Below are 19,652 nucleotides of genomic sequence, written 5' to 3' on the forward strand. Positions count from 1 at the left end.
CTGAGGAGGGGCAGCCTAAGGAGATTCATCTGCAAAGGGTGAGGCTCCCAGGCCCAGGAGGTAGGGCCAGGCCCCTGGAAACTTTGCAGAGGAAGGCAGCCCAGCCCAGGCAGTAGCTGTAAATTGAGGGGAACCTCTAGGAGGAAACTGACCAGCGAGACCTCCCCACTGGGTGAGTCTTCCCTGCCTGGTGAGGTTTCCCCACAAGGACGGTAAAACCAGAGACTCAGGCCCAAACAGGCCTTGCCTCAGCCCACAGCCTAGGTCCCCTTTGGATGACCATTGGTCAACAAGTGGAGGCACCTCTGCCCACTAGCAGGGAATATACCCCACCTGAAGGCCACCACTCCTAGAGAGGCAGCTTCCTTGTGGAGCACTGCATTATCAACTTCCTCCAAGACTTCAGCCTACTGAAGGCTAAGAGGGGATATATATAGAAATCTTCAGGGACATTGTAAATCAACAGAGGAAATCTGCAATATCTCAGCGGTCCACTGATACCTGAACAATATGAGAAAACAAGGAAAGAAAATGATGCAAACAAATCTAGATGTTACATCAATAAAACCCAATGACAGCATGGCAGAAGAAATGACAGAAAAGGAGTTCAGAATGTACATAATTAAAATGATCAGAGAAGCAAACAATGAGATGAAAGAGCAAATGCAAGCATTGAATGATCGCACCAATCGACAGTTAAAAGAGCAAATACAGGAAGCAAAAGATCATTTCAATAAAGAATTAGAGATATTGAAAAAAAACCAAACAGAAATCCTTGACATGAAGGAAACAATAAACCAAATTAAGAACTCCATAGAAAGCATATCCAATAGGATAGAACACCTGGAAGACAGAACCTCAGACATTGAAGACAAAATATTTAACCTTGAAAACAAAGTTGAACAAACAGAGAAGATGGTAAGAAATCATGAACAGAATCTACAAGAACTATGGGATATCATGAAAAGGCCAAATTTAAGAATTATTGGGATTGAGGAAGGTCTAGAGAAACAAGCCAAAGGAATGAACAACCTATTCAATGAAATAATATCAGAAAATTTCCCAAATCTGAAGAATGAAATGGAAAATCAAGTTCAAGAGGCTTATAGGACTCCAAATACACAAAATTACAACAGACCCACACCAAGGCACATTATAATGAAAATACCTAACATACAAAATAAAGACAGAATTTTAAAGGCTGTGAGAGAAAAGAACCAAATTACATTCAGGGGGAAACCAATACGCATATCAGCAGATTTTTCAATCCAGACCCTAAAAGCTAGAAGGTCCTGGAACAACATTTTTCAAGCCCTGAAAGAAAATGGATGCCAACCAAGAATCTTATACCCAGCAAAACTTACCTTCAAATTTGACGATGAAATAAAATCCTTCCATGATAAACAAAAGCTAAAAGAATTTACAAAAAGAAAGCCAGCATTACAGAACATTCTCAACAAAATATTCCATGAGGAAGAGATGAAAAACAAAGAAGCAAATCAGCAAAGGGAGGAATTATCCTAAAGGAATTGTCAAATAAAGGAGGAAACAAGTTGTGTCAAACAAATAAATAAACAAAATTTTAAAAATGAACCAAATGACCGGGAAACCAAATCATTTCTCTATAATAACCCTGAATGTTAATGGCCTGAATTCATCAATCAAAAGACATAGACTGGCAGACTGGATTAAAAAGAAAGATCCAACAATATGTTGCCTGCAAGAGACTCACCTCATAGAAAAAGATACCCATAGATTAAAGGTGAAAGGATGGGGAAAAACATACCATGCACATGGACTCAGCAAAAAAGCTGGAGTATCCATCCTCATTTCCGATAATGTGGACTTCAAGCCAAAGTTAGTCAGAAGGGATAAAGAAGGTCATTTCATACTGCTTAAGGGAAGCATAAATCAGCAAGATATAACAATCATAAACATCTATGCCCCAAACAGTGGCTCATCTATGTATGTCAAACAAATCCTTCTCAATTTCAGAAACCAAATAGACCACAACACAATAATACTAGGTGATTTTAACACGCCGCTCTCACCACTGGACAGATCTTCCAGACAAAAATTGAACAAAGAAACCATAGATCTCAATAACACAATCAATAATTTAGACTTAACGGACATTTATAGAATATACCATCCAACCAAGAGTGAATACACTTTCTTCTCAGCAGCACATGGATCCTTCTCTAAAATAGACCATATATTATGCCACAAAGCTAATGTTAGCAAATACAAGAAGATAGAGACACTAGCATGTATTCTATCAGATCATAATGGATTGAAGTTAGAAATAAATGAAAGAGTAAAACACAGAAACTATTCCAACGTCTGGAGATTAAACAATATGCTATTATATGATGAATGGATAACAGAAGATATTAGGAAGGAAATTAAAAAATTCTTAGAGGTAAATGAGAACAAAGAAACATCATATCAAAATCTCTGGGACACTATGAAAGCAGTACTTAGAGGGAAATTTATTTCATGGAGCGCATTTAATAAAAGAAGTAAAACTCAACAAATAAACAACCTAACACTACAGCTCAAAGCCCTAGAAAAAGAAGAACAGAACAGCACCAAAAGTAGTAGAAGACAGGAAATAGTTAAACTCAGAGCTGAAATCAATGAAATTGAAACAAAAGAAACAATACAAAAAATTGACAAAATAAATAGTTGGTTCTTCGAAAAAATAAACAAAATTGATAAACCTTTAGCCACACTAACAAAGAGAAGACGAGAGAAAACCCAAATCACTAAAATTCGGAATGAACAAGGAAATATCACAACAGACAGGATGGAAATACAAAACATAATTAGAAGCTATTTTGAAAATCTATACTCCAACAAAATAGAAAATTTCGAAGACATCAACAGGTTTCTAGAGACATATGAATTGCCTAAACTGAATGAGGAGGACATAAACAATTTAAATAGACCAATTTCAAGCACTGAAATAGAAGAAGTCATCAAAAGCCTACCAACAAAGAAAAGTCCGGGACCAGATGGGTTCTCAGCCGAGTTCTACAAAACCTTTAAGGAAGAGCTCATTCCAATACTTTTCAACGTATTCCATAAAATAGAAGAGGAGGGAACCCTCCCAAACTCATTCTATGAAGCCAATATCACACTGATACCTAAACCAGACAGAGACTCATCAAGGAAAGAAAATTTCAGACCAATATCCTTAATGAACATCGACGCAAAAATTCTCAACAAAATTTTAGCAAATCGCATACAAAAACATATTAAAAAGATAGTGCACCATGATCAAGTGGGTTTCATCCCAGGGATGCAAGGTTGGTTCAACATCAGGAAATCAATAAACGTAATTCACCATATTAATAGACTTAAAGTCAAGAATCACATGATTATTTCAATAGATGCAGAAAAAGCATTTGATAAAATACAGCACCCCTTCATGCTCAAAACACTAGAAAAAATAGGGATAGTGGGAACATTCCTTAACATTGTAAAGGCCATTTATGCTAAGCCCATGGCTAATATCATTCTAAATGGTGAAAAACTGAAAGCATTCCCCCTAAAAACTGGAACAAGGCAGGGATGCCCTCTTTCACCACTTCTATTCAACATCGTTCTTGAGACTCTGGCCAGAGCAATTAGACAAACCAAAGAAATTAAAGGGATACGAATTGGAAAAGAAGAACTCAAACTATCCCTGTTCGCTGATGACATGATTATATATTTAGAGGAACCTGGAAATTCCACCAGAAAACTCTTAGAACTCATAAGTGATTTCAGTAAAGTAGCAGGTTACAAGATCAATGCCCATAAATCCAACGCATTTTTATACATAAGTGATGAATCTTCAGAAAGAGAAATTAGGAAAACTACCCCATTCACAATAGCCTCGAAAAAAATAAAATACTTGGGAATCAATCTCACAAAAGAGGTGAAAGACCTCTACAATGAGAACTATACAACACTAAAGAAAGAAATTAAAGAACACCTTAGAAGATGGAAAGATCTTCCATGTTCTTGGATAGGAAGAATTAATATTGTCAAAATGCCCATACTACCTAAAGTGCTATACAAATTCAATGCAATTCCAATTAAAATCCCAATTGTGTACCTTATAGAAATAGAGCAAGCAATTATGAAATTCATCTGGAAGAATAAGAAACCCAGAATAGCTAAAGCAATCCTTAGCAGGAAGAGTGAAACAGGGGGTATTGCAATACCAGATCTTCAACTCTACTACAAAGCAATAGTAACAAAAACGGCATGGTATTGGTACCAAAATAGAAAGGTAGATCAATGGTACAGAATAGAGGACACGGACACAAACCCAAATAAATACAATTTTCTCATACTAGACAAAGGGGCCAAAAATATGCAATGGAGAAAAGATAGCCTCTTCAACAAATGGTGCTGGGAGAATTGGAAATCCATATGCAACAGAATGAAACTAAACCCATATCTCTCACCATGCACGAAACTAAACTCAAAATGGATTAAGGACCTCGGAATCAGACCAGAGACTCTGCAGATTATAGAAGAAAAAGTAGGTCCAAATCTTCACCTTGTTGGTCTAGGACCAGACTTCCTTAATAGGACTCCCATAGCACAAGAAATAAAAGCTAGAATCAACCACTGGGATAGATTCAAACTAAAAAGCTTTCTCTCAGCAAAGGAAACTATCAGCAATGCGAAGAAAGAGCCTACAGAGTGGGAGAATATCTTTGCCAATCATACTTCAGATAGAGCACTAATCTCCAGAATCTATAAAGAACTCAAAAAACTCTACTCCAAGAATTCAAATAGTCCAGTCAACAAATGGGCTAAGGAAATGAATAGACACTTCACAGAAGAAGATCTACAAGCAATCAACAAACATATGGAAAAATGTTCAACATCTCTAGTAATAAGAGAAATGCAAATCAAAACCACCCTAAGATTCCATCTTGATAAAATTATGGCATTTGCAGGCAAATGGATGAAATTGGAGAATATCATGCTAAGTGAGATAAGCCAATCTCAAAAAGCCAAGGGACGAATGATATCGCTAATAAGTGGAGGATGACACATAATGGGGGGAGGGAGGGGTTAGTGTTAGGATTAGAGTTAGGGTTAGGGAGGGGGGCAAGTATGGAGGAAGGAAGGACTGTATAGAGGGTAAAGAGGGGTGGGAGGGGTGGGGGGAAGGGAAAAAATAACAGAATGAATCAAACAACATTACTCTATGTAAATTTATGATTACACAAATGGTATGCCTTTGTGCCATGTACAAACAGAGAAACAACATGTATCCCATTTGTTTACAATAAAAAAAAGAAAAAAAATAAATAAAAATAAAAATAAATGAGTAAAAAAAAAAAAAAAAAAAAAAAAAAAAAAAAAAGATTCCATCTCACCCCAATTAGAATGGCGATTATCAAGAATACGAGCAACAACAGGTGTTGGCGAGGATGTGGGGAGAAAGGTACACTCATACACTGCTGGTGGGGCTGCAAATTAGTGCAGCCACTCTGGAAAGCAGTGTGGAGATTCCTTAGAAAACTTGGAATGGAACCACCATTTGACCCAGCTATCCCACTCCTTGGCCTATACCCAAAGGACTTAAAATCAGCATACTACAGAGAAACAGCCACATCAATGTTCATAGCTGCTCAATTCACAATAGCCAGACTGTGGAACCAACCTAGATGCCCTTCAATTGATGAGTGGATAAAGAAACTGTGGTATATATATACAATGGAATATTACTCAGCCATAAAGATTGATAAAATTATGACATTTGCAGGCAAATGGATGAAATTGGAGAATATCATGCTAAGTGAGATAGGCCGATCTCAAAAAGCCAAAGGACGAATGATATCGCTGATAAGTGGAGGATGACACATAATGGGGGGGAGGGAAGGGTTAGAGTTAGGGTTAGGGAGGGGGGCAAGTATGGAGGAAGGAACTACTGTATAGAGGGTAAAGAGGGGTGGGAGGGGTGGGAGGAAGGGAAAAAAATAACAGAATGAATCAAACAACATTGCTCTATGTAAATTTATGATTACACAAATGGTATGCCTTTACGCCATGTACAAACAGAGAAACAACATGTATCCCATTTGTTTACAATAAAAAAAAAAAAAAAGAAAAAAAAAAAAAAAGATAGTTCACCATGTTCAAGTGGGGTTCATCCCAAGGATGCAAGGTTGGTTCAACACCCAGAAATCAATAAATGTAAATCATCACATCAATAGACTTAAGGCTAAGAATTATATAATTATTGCAACAGATGCAGAAAAAGCATTTGATAAACTACAGCACCCCTTCACGCTCAAAACACTAGAAAAAATTAGGATAGTAGGAACATATCTCAACATTGTAAAGACTATCTATGCTAATACAGGGATGCCCTCTTTCACACTTCTATTCGACATTGTCCTTGAAACTCTAGCCAGAGCAATTAGACAGACCAACGAAATTAAAGGGATAGGAACAGGAAAAGAACTCAAGCTATCACTATTTACCAATGATGTGATTTAATATTTAGAGGATCCAAAAAACTCCACCAGAAAACTTCTAGAACTAAATTAATTCAACAAAGTAGCAGGATAGTAGCAGGATATAAAATCAACATGCATAAATATGATGCATTTTCATTCATAAGTGATGAAACCTCTGAAAGAGAAATTAGGAAAACTACCCCATTCACAATAGCCTAAAAAAAATAAATAAATAAAATACTTGGGAATCAATCTAACCAAAGAGGTAAAAGATCTCTACAATGAAAACTACAAAACATTGAAGAAAGAAATTAAGGAAGACCCTAGAAGATGGAAAGATCTCCCATGTTCTTGGATAGGCAGAATTAATATTGTCAAAATGGCCATACTACCAAAAGTGCTATACAGATTCAATGCAATTCCAATTAAAATCCCAATGATATTCCTCATAGAAATAAAGAAAGCAATCATGAAATTCATCTGGAAGACTAAGAGACCCAGAGTAGCCAAAGCAATCCTGAGTAGGAAGACTGAAGCAGGAGGTATCACAATACCAGACCTTAAACTCTACTACAGAGCCATAGTAACAAAAAAGGCATGGTGTTAGCACCAAAATCAACAGGTAGACTAATAGTACAGAATAGAAGACAGGGAGACAAACCCACATTAAGTACAGTAATCTCATACTAGACAAAGGTGCCTATAATGGAGAAAAGATCACCTCTTCAACAAATGGTGCTGGGAAAACTGGAAATCCATATGCAGTAAAATGAAATTAAATCATTCTCACCCTGCACAAAACTCAACTCAAGGGCTAGGGATATAGCTCAATTGGTACAGTGCCTGCCTTGCATGCACAATGCCCTGGGCTCAATCCCCAGCACAAACAAAACAAAACAACTATAAGGCCACCCTCCCCCTTAGGTGCCAACATGGCGCTGGCAGAGCTTCTCTTCCTGATTTTACTCCTCATAACTTCTTCCCGCTGACGCGAACTCCCACCCAATCAGCGTTCAACACCCCGCCCAGACCCCTAGCAACAAGGCTCACCCAATCAACCATCGCCCCGCCCCCCAGCAACAAGGCTCTCCCAATCAACTCTCACCCTGTTTCATGCCCCAACCAATCAGCCTCTTCCCGACCTTATATAAGTGTGTGCATTTTAAAAATAAAATGGAACTTCTCCGGTGATTAGCTTTGTACTGTGTCTCCGTGCACTTCTTTCATTGGTGCTGAAACCTGGGAGGGGAAACTCCTCAAATATTCAGGACCCCCTCCATCTCCCCCAGTCAAAGCTTCTCGCCCTCGTCCGCCTTCTTGAGCACGGGCTACCCTGCAACCACCACCAGCCAATTTCTAGGTGAGTCACCCCTCGGGAGGCAGCCGCCTTTAACTTGACTATCGCAGGGTGTCTGGCCGTGATCGTCCAGTAGCCCCTGACGTCTGGTTATAGGGAGGAGACCGCACCCCACCTCAGCCTTCACGACCACGGTGCACTCCTAGGCGCCTCTTTCCTCCCTCAGTCGGGCGGGAGGGAACAGCAGACCCCTTCCTCTTCTCTCTTCTCTCGATCTTTCTCTCCTCTCTCCTCTCTTCCACGCCAACTGGCAAAAGCCTAGCGCTAGGCACTCCGTGACCTCCGGCATTTCGCCCCGGCAGGGAAAATCTCGGTGACGACCTTACTTTTCCCTTGCCACCGACTCTATCAAGTCCTATGAATGGTTTCGCTCATTGGGTCTTGAGGGAGTTTTGGGGACCCACAATGCCATCATCCTCCCCTACTGTCAGGGTAGGAGGGAAATCTATACTTCCACTAACGACCCCTCCCCTTACATGTACCACAGAAAATTTCCCATTCTCACATTCCTTCCTTGTCATGCCCCAGTGTCCAGCGCCACTTCTTGGTAGGGATATCCTCTCAATCCTCAAAACCACCATCTCAATACAGCCACTGTCTTCCCCCACTCCACACTTCCTAATGGCCCTCTGACAGACAATCCTACAATTCCCTTTTGCTCTGACTGGGCCGGGCCACTAGAGGGCCATCCTCACACCCACTTTCCTGTCCCAACCCACCTCATCAATCCTATCATATGGGACACCCAAAGCCCCTCCACGGTGGACTGCCCTCCCATATGCATTTACCTTAAAGATCCCAATCAGTTTCCTAGTCAATCCCAGTATCCCTTATCCACCGCTGCCCTACTTGGCCTCCAGCCTATCATACATGATCTTAGAACTAAAAAGTACCTTCGGCCTACCCATTCTCCCTATAACACCCCCATATAAGCAGTTAAGAAACCTAATGGTACCTACCGGTTGGTACAAGACCTTCGCCTCATTAATTCCTGTTATTCCTATCCACCCCCTGTCCCTAACCCGTACATTCTTCTTTCCCAGATCCCGGCCACCTCTACCCATTTCTCTGTTATCGATTTAAAGAATGTCTTTTTCTCTATTGCCCTTGCACCCGAATCCCAAGACATTTTTGCATTCACCTGGACTGACCCAAAAACCAGACATTCTCAACAACTCATGTGGACTGTCCTTCCTCAGGGTTTTAGGGATAGTCCCCATATCTTTGGGCAGGTTTTGGCAGCGGACCTGGAAGGTTCCACTCAGCCTGCCCCGACTCCACCCTCCTTCAGTATGTAGATGATCTCCTCCTTTGTAGCCCTTCAGCTGAAATCTCCAACGCTGACACCATCAACTTACTCAATCACCTAGCCCAAAAGGGGTATCGGGCCTCCCCCCAAAAGGCGCGAATCTCCACACCCACAATCACCTACCTTGGGTTCCTCATTTCGCATGGAAAAAAGGCTATTACCACTGACAGGAAACACCTCATTAACTCTCTCCCCACCCCAAAAACAAGGCCGAAATTTATCTTTTTTAGGACTGGCAGGATACTTCAGGGCATGGATTCCAAATTTTTCTCTCCTAGGTAGACCATTACATGATATGGCAAAGGCCCCAGAATGAGCACTACTTTCAACTGCTGGACGGCCTTTTCAGATACCCAAACAAGCGCTCCTTCGAGCCCTGGCCCTTCACTTGCGTAATTTATCCAAACCATTTCTCTTGTATGTTCATGAAAAGGGAGGCCAAGGTTTGGGGGTCTTAGGACAAGAGTACGGCCCCACTTTTGCTCCAGTAACCTATCTTTCTAAACAGCTAGATCCCACCATTAGAGGATGGGCACCTTGCCTGTGAGCCCTAGCTGCCAGCCAGGTCCTCCAGAAGGAAGCTCATAAGCTGACCGTTGGATCCCCTCTTACCATTCTTTTGCCACACCACCTGGAGGATTCGCTAACCTACAAGGGACTATAGTCACTCCCCCCCTCTAGGGCGCCTTCCTTACTTGTGTCTTTTCTCCAGAATCTGGTGGTATCCTTTAAACCTTGCCTTCCATTAAACCCTGCCTCTCTGCTCCCGACCTCCCCTCTCCTGGCCGATTTCCCCATACACAGTTGTATAGAAACCTTAGAAACCTTTTTACCCTATCCCATTTCAATCTCCAAAGGCCCTTTGCCACATCCCGACCTTATTTGGTTTACAGATGGTAGTTCATTCATGCATGATGGCACACGGAGAGCGGGATATGCTGTCATCTCCCATTCAACAATAGAAGCCAACCCTCTCCCACCAAACTCTACTAACCAACAGGCTGAACTTCTGGCATCTATTTGAGCCTGTGAATTGGCAGCAGGGAAAGCTCTATCCCTCTACACAGATTCTAAATATGTTTTTCACACTTTGCTGTCCCATGCTGCCATATGGAAGGAAAGAGGACTACTGACATCCAAGGGCACTTCTGTTACCAATTCCAAACTTATTTCTCACCTACTCAGGAATGCACAGTTGCCCTCCAGGCTTGGAGTCACTCATTGGAAAGCACATCAATTTGACTCTTCTCCCATCATAGTCGGAAACTCTAGGGCTGACCAAGCGGCACGGGCAGCCGCCCTCAAAACCCCAGACCCCACCACTGTGCTCATGCTCACCCCCTCCGGCGATATGCATGAGGAAGACCATAAACACCTTTTTCACTTCCTTCATTCCCTGTTCCACTCTAGTCCCCAAAGCCTGGCAACCTTCATCCAATCTTTCTTCTCCCTCTCTGCGGACGACAAAGCCCTCTTACAACACACATCCTTGACATGTCGCATCTGCCAGCAAACCAACACCAACACACCCTTGTGACCCAAAGCTTTTCCCTCTCACCAAGCCAGCGGGCACACCCCTGCAGCAGACTGGCAAATTGATTTTACCAACATGCCCAGGTTAAACACATAAAATATCTGCTGGTCTAGTTGATGAAAGGAGCAGACTTGGATGTCTGACGAATAAATGGCAAGCCCTAGCAGACGGCAAGCCAAAAAGACATAAGTGTCACGAGAGCGCTGCACCAGGGAGATAAGACACCATCTGGACCAGAATTGGAAACAAGCCAAGAAGAAGGGTGTATAAACGCACCCCTCAGACAGCTCCTCGGCTCAGCCCAGATCTCCTGACGAACCCACATCAGCCAGGTTCGCAAGCCCCACCAATCTTCCGGGACTCCGCTGCTCTGACAGCTTCACGCACAGTGGAGCCTGCCTGTCCTCGATCCTCGGACCATGGGCCAGAGAAAAGTTCTGAGACCAGCCATTGTCTTCTCTCAGACTAAGATACATTGCATTCGGGATCGTCCGAACCAACAAGGTAGAAAGGACTTTGGACTATTTGATTGAGGTGTGTTTATTTGCCATATGATTTGATTGATGTGTGATATTAGGAATATTAAGGTTTGTGTTATCCCAAGTGTATCAAATAAAGCCAACTTGTTTGGAACCAAATTCTAGTCACTCGCCTCTCTGCCGCTCATGACAGTAGACACCTTCTCTGGCTGCGTCAAGGCCTTTGCCACATCCAACAAAAGAGCCTCTACAGTAGCCTCCATTCTGATGACTCAAATCATTCCTCAATTTAGAATGCCCACCTCAATCCAGTCCGACGACGGCCTGGAGTTCACCTCACAGATCACCCAGTCTCTCACTCAGGCTGTCCTTTCCCTGGCATTTCCATTGTCCTTATTGCCCACAAGAATCAGGGAAAGTTGAAAGAACAACTGAACTCTCAAAGATATCCTTACAAAGCTTACCATGGAATTAAGTATGGATTGGGTAAAACTACTTCCTCTGGCCCTTCTCCGCCTGCGGGCTCTGCCAAAGAAACCCTCACTCCTTTACCCCTTTGAGATTATGTACGGCTGCCCCCTTCTTCCCCCTGGCATCTCACCAAAGCCTGGCCCCTTCCCAAGAACTATGCCCTACCCCTTCTCTTCCACCTCCGAACTGAGTTATGGAAGCACCAAGACTGGCTTCTCCCTGACCCCGACCTCTCCCAGAACTCCCTCCCTCTAACACCTGGTCAGTTTGTGTACTATTGTTCCCCGGGAGAGAGAGACCCCCTCAAACCAAAATGGGAGGGCCCAACTTTGGTGATCTTATGTACTCCAACAGCTGCCAAGCTGGCCCTCCCTAACACTTGGCTTACTCCATGGATTCATATTTCCAGGCTAAAGCCAGTCTCCAGTTTCCTGGGCCCTGAAGAAAATCACCTGGAGTCTTCCGTGACATCTTTCTGCGGACCTCAAACGAAATACTCTTGCTCCTCCTCTCCTCATAACCCCTTAAAGCTTCATTTTTCCCGCATCTCCCTTCTTGAGCCAGTTCCTGAACATGATCCATGTTAGTCCAGCCCTAACCCCTATCCTCCTACCCCGTCTCCTTATGCCCCTCTTAATAACCTCCACACCTTTCTTGTGGAGATTTAAGGTGAGGCAAACATACACAGAAAAGAACACCAAGACCACCTCTCCGGCAGCAACAGCCGACTGTCCCCTGGTGGGTTGCTCTGGCGTTATTCATATCTCATGTCCCCTGACCACCAAGCTATTTCAACAGGCTACCCGCCCCTACTTTTGCTTTTTATACAATCAAACCCGAGATTACTGCAAACGGTGGACTGACACCTACAGAGGCTGCCCATATTGGTCTTGCAGGGTTCATGATGCTTTTTCGGGACAGCTGAACATAGGCATCTTTTCCTACGTTAGCAATGCCCACACCTACAACCTCACCATCAAGGACTCATGGGATCCTCGGTGGGCTTCGGGAGTAACTGCTTCCATTTACTGTAACGGATATTCTCACACTCCCTGTGGATCCCTCCACATATCTCGGGAATATGTCTCCATAGGCACCCAGGTGTCTCAGGTATCCTCTGATATCAAGCATTCAGAAAAAATCATCATGCAGGCTCATTTTCCTCCTGGCTTCAGATATTAAAAGACACCATTGGCCTCAATCGCACCTTTCCAACTATTAGCCCTGCCGATTGTTTTCTTTGCACTTCTCTAAACTGACCTCTGCTAGCTGCGGTTCCCCTAAACGCTACAAGCTACACATTCCTTTCTCAGGAGTCTTCCGCAAAACATTTTCCTCACATCCTCTTGTGGGAACCTGAGGACATCACCTCCCACTCACCTCCCCGAACCTGCATCTGCGGAACCCAAACCCAAGCTGCTCCTGCCATGCCATTAACATCACTCTTGACAATACTACTTATGCCCAACCCGGACATTTCTTTTGGTGTAACGGAAGCCTCACAAATGTCCTCTTTAAGAACTTAACCTCCCCTGTGTCCTTGTTACAATTGTTCCACAGTTAACCCTTTACAGCAGCTCGGAACTTCGGTTCCTTATGTCCCCACCCTCACGTGCTAAGCGCGCAGCTCTCCTACCCATACTGGTTGGTGTTTCATTGACCACTTCCCTTGCTGGGACGGGTCTATCAGGAGGTGCCCTTGCCCACTCCTTATGGGTCGTGAGGATATCAACACCGGCTGGAGAGCGCTCTCTCCTCTACTGCCTCCTCCCTCGCCTCTCTGCAAAAGCAGGTAACCTCCCTGGCCCAGGTGACTCTCCAGAATCGCCGGACTCTGGACCTCCTTACGGCTGAAAAAGGGGGAACCTGTGTATTCCTTCAAGAAGAATGTTGCTATTATATTAATGAATCTGGCCTAGTGGAACAAAATATCGTCAAATTACGTAATTTGGCAGCAGACCTACAAAGATTCCCGCCCCCAATTCCCCATTCTCCTTGTGGTTCCAGTCTCCCCTTCCAACATGGGTGTGGCCCATTCTAGGACCATTATCCATCGTTTTTCTCGCCTGTCTCTTTCTACCCTGTATCATTGAGTTCCTTCAGAACCAAGTGGGTAAATCTCTAACCAGGCTTTTAACCAGCTTCTCCTCAGGAATTATCAGCTACTGGCAACAGATGAGCCCAGCACCTCCTCTCAGAAACTCCTCACTACCTGTTGAGGGAGCTGTAACCAACCTATGGACCTATTCCTAGCGACCCTCCATCAGGACGCCTGGCTCATTCCACCCGAGGCCGCTACAAGGGACATTCACCAACCTCACCCCCCAAGAAACCTTCCCTTTTTCCGCCTTGTTATGGGATTTCTTGACCATGTTCCTCCCGATTCCCCCACCCCATCCCTGACTCCGCCCCATTCAGCAGGAAGTAGCCGGACTGAACGACACCCCCTTCCAATATAAAACAAGGAAGGGAGGAATATAAGGTCACCCTCCGCCTTAGGTGCCAACATGGCACTGGCTGATTTTACTCCTCATAACTTCTTCCTGCTGGCACAAACTCGCACCCAATCCGTGCTTGACACCCTGCCCAGACCCCTAGCAACAAGGCTCACCCAATCAACCATCGCCCCATTCCCCAGCAACAAGGCTCTCCCAATCAACTCTCACCCCATTTCATGCCCTAACCAGTCTCTTCCCGGCCCTATATAAGTGTGTGCATTTTTAAAATAAAACAGAACTTCTCCGGTGATTAGCTTTGGACTGGGGCTCCGTGCGCTTCTTTCAACAACAACAAAAAAACTCAAAATGGATCAAGGACCTAGGAATTAGACCAGAGACCCTGCACCAAACAGAAGGAAAAATAGGCCCAAATCTTCATCATGTTGGCTTAGGACCAGACTTCCTTAACAAGACTCCCAGAGTGCAAGAAATGAAAGCAAGTATCAATAAACGGAATGGATTCAACTAAAATGCTTTTCATCAGCAAAGGATACAATTAATAATGTGAAAAGAGCCTATAGAGTGGGAGAAAATCTTTACCACATGCACTTCAGATAGAGCACTGATCTCCAAAATTTATAAAGAACTTAAAAACTTTACACCAAAAATACAAAGAACCCAATCAATAAATGGGCTAAGGAACTGGGCAGACACTTCACAGAAGAATATACATAGGTGATCAACAAATATATAAAAAAGTGCTCATCACCCCTAGTAATTTGCATTTGATTTGCATTTGATTTTCATCTCACTACAATTAGAATGGCTATTATCAAGAACACAAGCAATAATAAGGGCTGGCATGAATGTGGGGAAAAAGGTACACTCATACATTGCTGGAAGGGTCGCAAATTGGTGCAGCTACTCTGGAAAGCAGTGTGGAGAATCCTGAGAAAACTTGGAATGGACCCACCATTTGACTCAGTTATCCCATTCCTTGGTTTATACCCAAGGACCTTAAAATCAGCATACTATAATAACAGCCACATCAATGTTTATAGCTGCTCAATTCACAATAGCTAGATTGTGGAACCAACTTAGATGCCCTTCAATAGATGAATGGATAAAGAAACTGTGGTATATTACACAATGGAATATTATTCAGCCATAAAGAAGAATAAAATAATGGCATTTGCAGGTAAATGGATGGAGCTGAAGAATATCATGCTAAGTGAAATAAGCCAATTCCAAAAAACCAAAGGCTGAACGAATGTTTTCTCTGATAAGTGGATGATGATACATAATGGGGGGGGGGGGCGCGGGTAAGGGAAGAATGGAGGAACTTTGGATGGTGTAGGGGATAATGGGAGGGAGGGGAAGGGGTAGGAAAGATAGAGGACTGAGACAGACATCATTACTCTATGTACAAGTATGATTACATGAATGGTATGAATCTACACTGTTACACTGTGTACAACCACAGAAGTGAAAAGTTGTACCCCATTTGTGTACAATGAATCAAAATGCAGTCTATAAAAATAAAAATTTTTAAAAAGTACACTTAATCTGACCCTTCAAAATAAAAGTGAGGGCTTAGTGGTAGAGCACATGCCTAACATGCACAAGGCCTGACCTGGCTTCAATTCCTACTCTGGGGAGATGAATACATATGTATATGTGTATGAAGTTTAACAATGAGTAAAATTACATTATGGAGAGGCCATTTTGAACACCAAAGTGGATTTGTTGCTGAAAACAATACATAAATCACCTTTTAAAAGTCTCAAATCTATATACTTAAAAATCTAGAAGTAGGACTGGGGTTGTTGTAGCTCAGTGGTGGAGCGCTTACCTAACACATGTGAGGCACTTGGTTAGATCCTCATCCTCACATAAAAAATAAGTAAATAAAATAAAGGTATTATGTCCATCTACAACTAAAAAAAATTCTTTTAAATTTAGAAGTGAAATTCTAATCTGTTATAAAATCTTACAAATAAAATATTTTGATTAACGGAATTTTTGATAGTACAGAAATGCTATATTATCTAGTGTTTGCAAAAGCAACTGTGACTTGATAGAAGGAAAATTTTACTAGTCAATTAAGAAACCGTCAAATAATTGATTAATAGAATTGAAAAGTGAGTGTAATAAACACAGGGAATGGTGCAGTTCAATTTAGATTCATATCTCTTTGTGAACTATCATTTCAATGATGATTCATTAAAAACAAGTACTGAAGTAAACTGAACTTAGAAGCAGACCTTCAACTATCACTAAATATTAGTCTTACAATTATAAAAATTACAAAACCTATTCAATAACATTAGTTTTTTTAACTATTACTAAAACTTATTTATAAAACGTGTCAACAGAGTAACTCTGGCAGGCAAATTAAAATTTTTTAAGTCACAACTTACTTGCTCAAAGATGATTTTGCTTATAGAATTACATGATTAAAAAATGTTCACTACATCATGTACAACCAGAAGAATGAAAAGTCATACTCCATTTTTATGATGTGTCAAAATGCATTCTGTCATGTATAACTAAAATTAGAACAAATAAAATAAATATAAATAAATAAATTAAATGTTCAGATGCCACTGTTTTGGACAACCAAGCAGCACAGATTAAATAGAGTAAGAGGGCAGAGGAAAAAGAACAAAACTGAAGGTTGGACAAATGGATCAGAAAGGAAAACGTGGGTGAAAAAAAAAATTCAGATGTTTACATTTTAAAATACTTGCACCAGTTAACATGGATACAAAGAGTTTCTGAAGGAGTTTATAGTCTTCGCAGTTTTCCACACAGACTAATTTTAATAATGCAGTGTTAAAACAGAGATATATTATTATGGTTTGGATGTGAGGTGTCCCCCAAAAGCTAATGTGCAAGACAATACAAGAAGGTTTGAGGAGAACTGATTGTATGGTGAAAGCCTTAACCCAATCAGTGTTGACGCCCGAGATGGAATGAACCGAGTGGTAACTGAAGGCAGGCAGAGTGGGCTAAAAGGAGTGGGTCAGTGGGGTATATATTTTTTGTCTGGCAGTGGAGTCTTTCTCTACTTTCTGATTGTCATGTGAGCTACTTCCCTCCACCACCCTCTTCTGCCATGATATTGTCTCACCTCGAACCCCAAGGAACGGGCTCTGCAGTCTATGGACTAAGACCTCTGAAACCATGAGCCCTCAAATAAACTTTTCCTACTCTACAATTTTTCTGGTCAGGTTTTTAGGAACAGAAGCAAAAAAAATAAAGGGCTGACTAAAACATACTATAAGTATATAAAAGCATTTCTAGGGCTGGGGTTGTAGCTCAGTGGCACAGCGCTTGCCTAGCATGTGTGAGGCACTGGGTTTGATCCTTACCACCACATAAAAATAAACAAAATAAAGGCATTCTGTCCATTTACAACTACAAAAAAAATTTTTTAAGCATATCTAAATGACCTTATATTATAAAAACTGAACTCTAGAATACAAAAAAAAAAAAAAAAAAGAATTCAAGATTTCATGGAAATCAAACCCTAATGGTAAACTGAGTATTCTGTCAAGAAGGGTTTAATGTAGCAATACTATAAGATACCAACAGTGCCAGAATGTTCTTCCTAGCTTCATTCAACAAATACCGAGTCCTGCTATATGACATGCACTCCATCTCCCTTTTTATTTTTCATTTTTATTGCCTCCCAACTCACTGGAATTTTCCTCAAGCTTAAGGATCCTGTGGATCTATACTTCCAGACTTAACATATTTGCCCTCAATTTTGGTGTCTGCAGGTTTACAATAAGCTGACGGAACTGTAATATGTCTCATCAGTAGTGTTCCCATATAACATGGTGATGTTGCCTTTCAAATTCCTAACTTAAGCAATATTAAATGAATTGTTTACTTTATCAATTTTATAAGATCAAACATTTGCATCTCTTATACTAAAAGAGATACTTGTGTACATTTGGATTCTAAAAAAGAGTAGGCAGTGGGATTAAATGTAGTAAACTAAGAAATCCTTGGAAAAATTATTAATATTTACTGGACAAGAAGTCCATAAGCTTTGGTTCTGCACAATTACAGAACAATTCTCTTTTTCTGGTAATTACAGACCAATAGTACTACTGCATCTCTCTTTTCACCTAGTAACATATTCAGTGAGGGGCTGAAAGAATGACAGAAACACAATCCCACAAAAGTCTTTCAAATGGCCACAACCCAGACTAATGCCACTGAGGAAAACAATTTCAGTATACTTCGTAAAGAGTAAAGATAATACTTAGAACTTAAAAACTCCATTCCAGATGCAAGAACACTGTGCATTTAAAAATCAACTGAAAATCATTTAAGTAGCTAATATATAAGCTTCTATTTTGTTCTCCCAATCTCCTGCTTCAATTGGACAGGTAGGAACTGGTTTGTCCTCAAAGAAAGTCATCAGCCAAGGCAAAATATAATCTCACAAAATCTTATAAGTACATACGTGGCGCTGAAGCTCAATGTTTCCATTGTTAATTTCATTGTCTGTCTTCAAAAGCCATTGTTGAATCATGTTAAATATGTGTGCTTGGAATAGCCTGAAGGAAAAATCAGGCAAAATAAAGTGACTTACTTAGAGTATACAAGTAACTATCAGCTAAGAGTAAGGGTTTTATTTGACTGAGCGTAGTAAACTTAGGTACACTGAGTGCTAGGCAATGGTGAATCAAAGCCTTAAATTATCTGATATGATGGTTTAGTCACTGACTTTGCTTTCCAAATGCCCTAGTAGGGAGGAATTGGTATGATACACTTTATTAGGCAGCTTTAATTGCTGGAACCAAAATACCTGAGAAGAATAATCTAAAGGAAGAAAAGTTTATTAGGGATCACAATTTCAGAGGTCTCAATTCATGGTTGGCCGACTCCATCCCTAGAGACCTGAGGTGAGGCAAAACATGTGGTGGAAGAAAGCTGCTCAATTGTGGTGGGGAGGGAGGGAGAGAGTGAGGAGTCGGGAAGGGGAGAGAGAGAAGAAAGACAGACAGACGGACCAGGGGTAAAAATATCACCTACAACAGCATGCACCCAGTGACCTACTTCCTCCAGCCATGCCTACCTGACTACAGTTACCACCCGGTAATCCATTCAAATTATTAATCCACAAATGAATTAACTGATTAGGTCACAACTCTCATAATACAATCATTTACTTCTTTAAAAAAAAAAAAAAAATATATATATATATATATATATTTTAGTTGTAGGTGGACACACTACCTTTATTTTATTTGTATGTACAGGTGCTGAGGATTGAACCCAGGGCCTCATGCGTGCTAGGCAAGCGCTCCACCACTGAGCCACAACCCAGCCCCCAATCATTTCACTTCTAAACACTCCTGCATTGCCTAATACATGAGCTTTTCAGGGGAAATCCCATACCCAAACCATAACAGACCATGTAGATCTTACCTCCAATATCAGCTCTCTACTGTAAAAATTTACACCAGTACATTCACTCCCAGGCCACCAGGGCCTTCTCACACAAAGAGAATGAATTTTAAAGTTGACTTCCAGCATGTCAGTGGGAAGAGGAAGGCTGTGAAATTCACTGA

At 41.6% G+C, this 19,652-nt stretch overlaps 1 protein-coding gene across 1 annotated transcript in view; it reads right to left on the bottom strand.

Annotated features, from left to right (window-relative positions):
- Positions 1-19,652, bottom strand: part of AXDND1 (axonemal dynein light chain domain containing 1) — a 113,547-nt gene that overhangs the window by 38,240 nt on the left and 55,655 nt on the right. Inside the window, exon 17 of the mRNA XM_079105921.1 lies at positions 18,542-18,635. Coding sequence (XP_078962047.1) covers positions 18,542-18,635 — 94 coding nt within the window. The remainder of the gene's footprint in view (positions 1-18,541; positions 18,636-19,652) is intronic.

Source organism: Sciurus vulgaris (assembly GCF_902686455.1).
Source record: "Sciurus vulgaris genome assembly, chromosome: 12".
Taxonomy (NCBI): Eukaryota; Metazoa; Chordata; class Mammalia; order Rodentia; family Sciuridae; genus Sciurus; species Sciurus vulgaris.